The sequence below is a fragment of the Oncorhynchus nerka genome, linkage group LG7, assembly GCF_034236695.1.
Source record: "Oncorhynchus nerka isolate Pitt River linkage group LG7, Oner_Uvic_2.0, whole genome shotgun sequence".
Classification (NCBI taxonomy): domain Eukaryota; kingdom Metazoa; phylum Chordata; class Actinopteri; order Salmoniformes; family Salmonidae; genus Oncorhynchus; species Oncorhynchus nerka.
This window is the reverse complement of record NC_088402.1, coordinates 95443467-95450430: the sequence shown is the minus strand read 5'-3', so window position 1 is coordinate 95450430 and position 6964 is coordinate 95443467. Positions and strand designations below refer to the sequence as shown.

Sequence of the window (6964 nt, the reverse complement as noted above, 5' to 3'; positions counted from 1 at the left end):
GCAGGTGTTTCAGTCTAGCTCAGTGCTTTCTGTGGTGGTGGGGCAGCTCCAGAGTGCAGGTGCTTCAGTCTAGCTCAGTGCTTTCTGTGGTGGTGGGGCAGCTCCAACGTGCAGGTGTTTCAGTCCAGCTCAGTGCTTTCTGTGGTGGTGGGGCAGTCAGTGGGAAATACAGAGCGTAGGGGTTGGTAATGTTCTCTAGTTGCGCCGTGATTGGCTCAGTGTTCTGTCACTCATGGGGACACTACATCACTGCAAAGTCTACAGGGAGAGCACAAAAATTCTAGCCCCTTCTTTGGGTGCTGCCATAGAGTTACATTAGAAGTGCCCATCCAAGAAGGCTCAAGGTCATTGGCCACAGATAAAATGATGTCAAATCACGTTATATGTACAGTAGCTTTGATTGGACTGATCATGTCAACATCCTACATTTAAAATCTTAGCTAGAAGTCATCATGAATCAAGTCGACAATCTACTGGCAAATCCTTATTAATTCTTGTCATGTGAAGAGAAATTATAAAGATAAAAAAACATATCGGAGCGCATCGGCCATAAACATTACACAACAAGTTGAAAATTGCAAATTCAACAATGAGCGGTTTGGAAGGAATCAGTGGCTAACTGCAAGTGTTGCAAAGCAATCGTTAGCCTGCTATTCAGTGGAGTGGGTGTGTTGTCCAAGTCTGGGTTTAAGGGTCTCTCTTCCAAGCATAAAACCTGAGTGTCGTTAATGTCTCTAGGACGGTCTCTGCTGCCCTACGGTGACAGGTGGAACCATGACACTCTATGGCAGCACCCGAGGGGCTAGATAAGAATTTACCCTTAGACTTGGTGGTGACGTAGTATCCCCATGAGTGACAGAACACTGAGCCGATCATGGCGCAACGCATTTTCTGCTAGCTTGCCCCACCACCACCACAGAAAGCACTGAGATAGGCTGAAACACCTGCATTTTGGAGCTGCCTTACTCAAGAAAACAAAAAAAAGACCATGTTTGTATGCGGCTTTATTAACTCAATGATATATATGTATTTTGTACATTGTTTGCAAACTGATATGTGACACATATTAATGTCAAATAAAATGTAAAAAAGGCAACAACAAAAATGTATTAATTTATTTTTGCAAAAATGTGGGTCTCAAAACAGTTGGGGTCTGCCCTGAATGACAGGTCGCCACTGCTTATATGGCCCCTTGAATTATCCTACGGTCCTGACTTGGTGTACAGGGAGAATACTGTAAGAACGGCCCATGTTCTGAATTCTGTCGCTGTACATTTCAAAAGTACTCAACATGAACAACGTCCTTCCTAGCTGGCTCATTAATGTCTTAATCGAAATTACGGATTGCCTCTAATCCGCTCTCACTCCCCTTATGCCATGGTTTCTACACCTCGATTGTCAGTAGAAACCACATTTGTTCAAGCAAGTCAGCCAAGTCAGCTGTTTTTTTAAAGGCAGTAAAATGAGGTTGAATTAGTTGTTTCCCTGATAGCCAAGAAAGCGCTGCTGTTGGGACAGCTTTATGTTTGCCGTGACAGTTTGTGTGCACCGTTTTTCACGTTATCGTGCAATCCATGTTGTGCTTTGCTGGCATGGATTGAAAAAAAAAATGGTTTGCCCCGCCAAGATTTACATGCTAAAATCGCCACTGATTCAGCTCTGTCTGAGGAAAAAAATAAGAGACGGCCTAACCACCATCAGACTAAATCATGCAGGAGAGGACACGGCCAGCCAGCTTCATATCCAATCAGAATCAACCAGGCAGTCACTGGACTGGAATCAGCGAGTCCGCATGTCTGCTGTCCCTGTCTGTCTGTGTCGAGTTGGAACCGCCGGTCTGGAACCCCCTTCCACATTGAAATGGGCGGTCTGGAAACACAGTGAGAGGAACCTCAGGTGCTTTTACTCTGCTGACGATATTGACAGCAGCACGGTTGGAACCGATATATTGTTTACATTTTTTTGTTTTAAAGAGAAAGAATAGCGACAAACTCCGATTTACGTTTTGTGAATTAGCGGTGCATTTTTTTGAGCCAACAATGGGGAAAGTGGAAGGAGGAATGAAATGTGTCAAATATCTACTTTTCATCTTCAACTTCATATTCTGGGTAAGTCGTGAAACAGTTTTTTATTTTTATTTTTGGCGAAATATGTTTTGAGTTTGTGTTTGAATGAAGCGGTCTGCTGTGGCGATGCTGCAGTTAACGTTCGCCTATCCAGCCAGCAACAAATGCATGTTGCATCGCCATGCGGACATACCAAACCGCTGAATTATTTTAGCCTATTGTTTGTTTTTTGTAACATTGCTTCTCGAATAGCGACCTTGCAGCTCTAGTCATTTTTTGCCAGTTAATTTGAGTCTCCCCCCGTCCTCGGCTATTTGTGTCCCTTTATTCATCGCGTATATTAAGTAAATCGCGTCGGCATGGAAAGGGTGACTGTTAGGAGGTTGAGTTTTGGCTCGTCGGACACTCGGACTCAAATCACATTTTCCACTGAAGGAAAATCCGCCCTTTTCCCCTAGCCTTGGCGCGGTGTGTTTTTGATCGGAAGGGGAGACGGATAGTCAGGGAGTTATATTACGCTGGCCCGGGTTGAACCGGGCAATGGCCCGTCACATCATCGGTCGAAAGCAGGGAGGTAGTAGCGATCTTCCCAAATCAAACAGTAATTTGCACCACTCTAGGTGCATCGACCAGAAACATTTTTTTTTTAACATAAAATACATGTTTTGAATATAAAGATCGTTTTCATTGGGAAGGCAGATGAAGCGTTTATCAAAAGCAATCACCTTTGCATGTGAAAACACATGGGCCTAATCCTATTCGTCACTCCACGTGCTTATTTACGTTATGTTTGTTTTGAGCCGACTTCGAGAGGGGCATCTAAAAGCTCATTCCCGAACGCTATTGTTTTACACCAGGAAACTCCCCAGACTGACGCGGGCCAGATAAACGAATCCCCTCGGAGTGAGTTCGGGGCAGTATGAAACAACACCATCTCAGCAATTGGCGCTCTCTCTCTCTACGTCTGGGGCATTCATTATAAAACAGACATATTATTGATAAACACACAGTGGCGTGTATTCATGATGTCATCAGACTTATTTTGTGTATCTTTCGTCTCTCTGTGTGTTTTCATAATTTTCCATCAATTCGCAAGTGTCTGAATCTCTCTGGATAAATAATCCAAGCGAGGGAAACAAGCACTCGTCTGTCTCAATATGGACTACACATACTATCTTATGCTGTCTGGACCATAATAGTATAACTTGTTTCTGCCGTAGCATTTGCTTGATTGATGCCAGCAAGCGTTTGGCCTCCCTTGATACAAACAATTATAAAAGAATGAGCCAATCAGCGTTTGTCTGGCGCAGCAAAACGTTCCCCAAGGGAGGGCAGTTTGGATTTGGCTTCAGACCAAATTACTTCCTTTGCAAAATATACATTTCAGAAAAACGTGTCTGTTTCTGGTCTGTTTGTGTTTGATGTCCTGCAGTAGCTAGCTTGCTAACTCAGTCCTTTCCTAAGCCATGGATGGAGATGGGGATTTGGACCTAATTCTCTGTTCAGGTAATTCTGATGTAACCATACATTAATTAATATGTTGTGCCACTGGCCGGAGACTATTGGACTTCACTATGTAGCTTAGATGTAGGCTCACGTTAACTAGCTAGCTAACTTAGCTGGTTCAATGTTGACCATGCTAGGAAGTCAGGTTAGCAATCATTTTAGCTAGGTAGCCTATGACAACAAACTAAAAGTGTACTGTATGACAGAGCGGTTTGGCAACATGAAGGAGAGGAGGGTGACATTGGAGTTCAACTAGTCTACAAGTAGGATTAGTTTATCAGCGGCCACACAGAAATCAGTCCCATGGATAGCCACGTTATATTAAGGAACATTGATTGGACTAAATTGTTTTTGGTATCTTTTAAGTTTGTTTTCAGTGTATTAAACTAAGCGTTTATCGCCTTGTTGATTTGATGATGTATTTAAATGGTGCAGGAATAGTTGTCATTGTGTTGACTTGCAGTATCTCAGTGGTTCTAAATCACTAGTTGTTTAGTAAACGGTTGAAAAGATTAACGTGCTGCAGGTCCTATAACTGTTTGTCTGTGTAGCCGACGTGAAATTGCTAGCTAGTTAGCGGTGGTGCGCGCTAGTGGCGTTTCAATCGGTGACGTCACTTGCTCTGAGACCTTGAAGTAGTAGTTCCCCTTTGCTCTGAGACCTTGAAGTAGTAGTTCCCCTTTGCTCTGAGACCTTGAAGTAGTAGTTCCCCTTTGCTCTGAGACCTTGAAGTAGTAGTTCCCCTTTGCTCTGCAAGGGCCGCGGCTTTTGTGGATCGATGGGTAACGATGCTCCGAAGGTGACTGTTGACGTGTGCAGAGCGTCCCTGGTTCACGCTCGGGTCGGGGCGAGGGGACGTAAAGTCTACACTGTTACAGATGCAACATCTGTTTTGTGGACTTCACCAGACAGATTTTGCTCTCCATTTTTGTGATGAAACAAACGTAGGCTATATGTGCATTTGAATATATTCTACCACTTTGTGACAGTTGTCTTTTTGTTGTCACGGGCCTTATTGTCTATCGCAGTGGCTTAGGGGTTATAGAGCCTCATCACGGGCCTTATTGTCTATCACGGTGGCTTAGGGGTTATAGAGCCTCATCGCGGGCCTTATTGTCTATCGCTGTGGCTTAGGGGTTATAGAGCCTCATCACGGGCCTTATTGTCTATCACGGTGGCTTAGGGGTTATAGAGCCTCATCACGGGCCTTATTGTCTATCACGGTGGCTTAGGGGTTATAGAGCCTCATCGCGGGCCTTATTGTCTATCGCTGTGGCTAAGGGTTATAGAGCCTCATCACGGGCCTTATTGTCTATCACGGTGGCTTAGGGGTTATAGAGCCTCATCGCGGGCCTTATTGTATATCGCTGTGGCTTAGGGGTTATAGAGCCTCATCACGGGCCTTATTGTCTATCACGGTGGTATATTAACGAATGGGTTATAGAGCCTCATCGCGGACCTTATTGTCTATCACTGTGGCTTAGGGGTTATAGACAATAAGGCCTGTGATGAGGCTCTATCACGGTGGCTTAGGGGTTATAGAGCCTCATCACGGGCCTTATTGTCTATCACGGTGGCTTAGGGGTTATAGACAATAAGGCCTGTGATGAGGCTCTATCACGGTGGCTTAGGGGTTATAGAGCCTCATCGCTGGCCTTATTGTACAGTGCCTTGCGAAAGTATTCGGCCCCCTTGAACTTTGAAGGAGTATCAGACCACTGCAAATCTACCAAGACCTGGCCATCCCTCTAAACTTTCAGCTCATACAAGGAGAAGACTGATCAGAGATGCAGCCAAGAGGCCCATGATCACTCTGGATGAACTGCAGAGATCTACAGCTGAGGTGGGAGACTCTGTCCATAGGACAACAATCAGTCGTATATTGCACAAATCTGGCCTTTATGGAAGAGTGGCAAGAAGAAAGACATTTCTTAAAGATATCCATAAAAAGTGTCGGTTAAAGTTTGCCACAAGCCACCTGGGAGACACACCAAACATGTGGAAGAAGGTGCTCTGGTCAGATGAAACCAAAATTGAACTTTTTGGCAACAATGCAAAACGTTATGTTTGGCGTAAAAGCAACACAGCTCATCACCCTGAACACACCATCCCCACTGTCAAACATGGTGGTGGCAGCATCATGGTTTGGGCCTGCTTTTCTTCAGCAGGGACAGGGAAGATGGTTAAAATTGATGGGAAGATGGATGGAGCCAAATACAGGACCATTCTGGAAGAAAACCTGATGGAGTCTGCAAAAGACCTGAGACTGGGACGGAGATTTGTCTTCCAAAAAGACAATGATCCAAAACATAAAGCAAAATCTACAATGGAATGGTTCAAAAATAAACATATCCAGGTGTTAGAATGGCCAAGTCAAAGTCCAGACCTGAATCCAATCAAGAATCTGTGGAAAGAACTGAAAACTGCTGTTCACAAATGCTCTCCATCCAACCTCACTGAGCTCGAGCTGTTTTGCAAGGAGGAATGGGAAAACATTTCAGTCTTTCGATGTGCAAAACTGATAGAGACATACCCCAAGCGACTTACAGCTGTAATCGCAGCAAAAGGTGGCGCTACAAAGTATTAACTTAAGGGGGCTGAATAATTTTGCACGCCCAATTTTTCAGTTTTTGATTTGTTAAAAAAGTTTGAAATATCCAATAAATGTCGTTCCACTTCCTGATTGTGTCCCACTTGTTGTTGATTCTTCACAAAAAAATACAGTTTTATATCTTTATGTTTGAAGCCTGAAATGTGGCAAAAGGTTGCAAAGTTCAAGGGGGCCGAATACTTTCGCAAGGCACTGTATATCACTGTGGCTTATTAACGAATGGGTTAGAGCAAACTACACAATTATCACAACATACAGTAGGTTGTAATATGGCTTTTATACTGGCCTGGCTTCCCCAGCGATTTTCCCCACGTACCTCTACTGTTGTGTACACAGCTAAGCAGATGTTATAGCGGGTGCAGTGAAATGCTTACGTTACTAGCTCCAAACAATGCAGTAAAATGTCACACAGGCAGTGCTTGGGACTGTTTACATGTAGGTGCAGGAGAGCTCCACAATACTTCTGATACTTGGTGTTGTATAAAAGGAACGGGCTGCTCAAGCAGTAGACCATTTGAGGTGCCAGTGCTCTGCTCCTGTGAGCTCCTGAGCCCATTTCAAGCACTGCAAACTTAAGGGTATGACACACATAATCAATGACAAAAAAAACACAGGAAGAACAACAAGAAAGGACGTAAATATTCCAATTACTCAGAGGTGTTGAACAGCGGCTATTCAACACTGTTGGAGTTTTCTAGGCCTGCCTACATTATGTCCTTATTTAGAAGTTGCATGGCAGGGTAGCCTAGTGGTTAGAGTGTTGGACTAGTAACCGAAAGGT

The 6964-nt window shown here is 44.1% G+C and overlaps 1 protein-coding gene across 1 annotated transcript in view; it reads left to right on the top strand.

Moving 5' to 3' along the window:
• Nucleotides 1-1770: 1770 nt before the first annotated feature.
• tspan2b (tetraspanin 2b) overlaps nucleotides 1771-6964 on the top strand; it is a 60536-nt gene continuing 55342 nt past the window's right edge. The window contains exon 1 of the mRNA XM_065021009.1: nucleotides 1771-2108. Within this exon, the coding sequence (XP_064877081.1) occupies nucleotides 2040-2108 (69 nt within the window). The 5' untranslated portion in view covers nucleotides 1771-2039. The remainder of the gene's footprint in view (nucleotides 2109-6964) is intronic.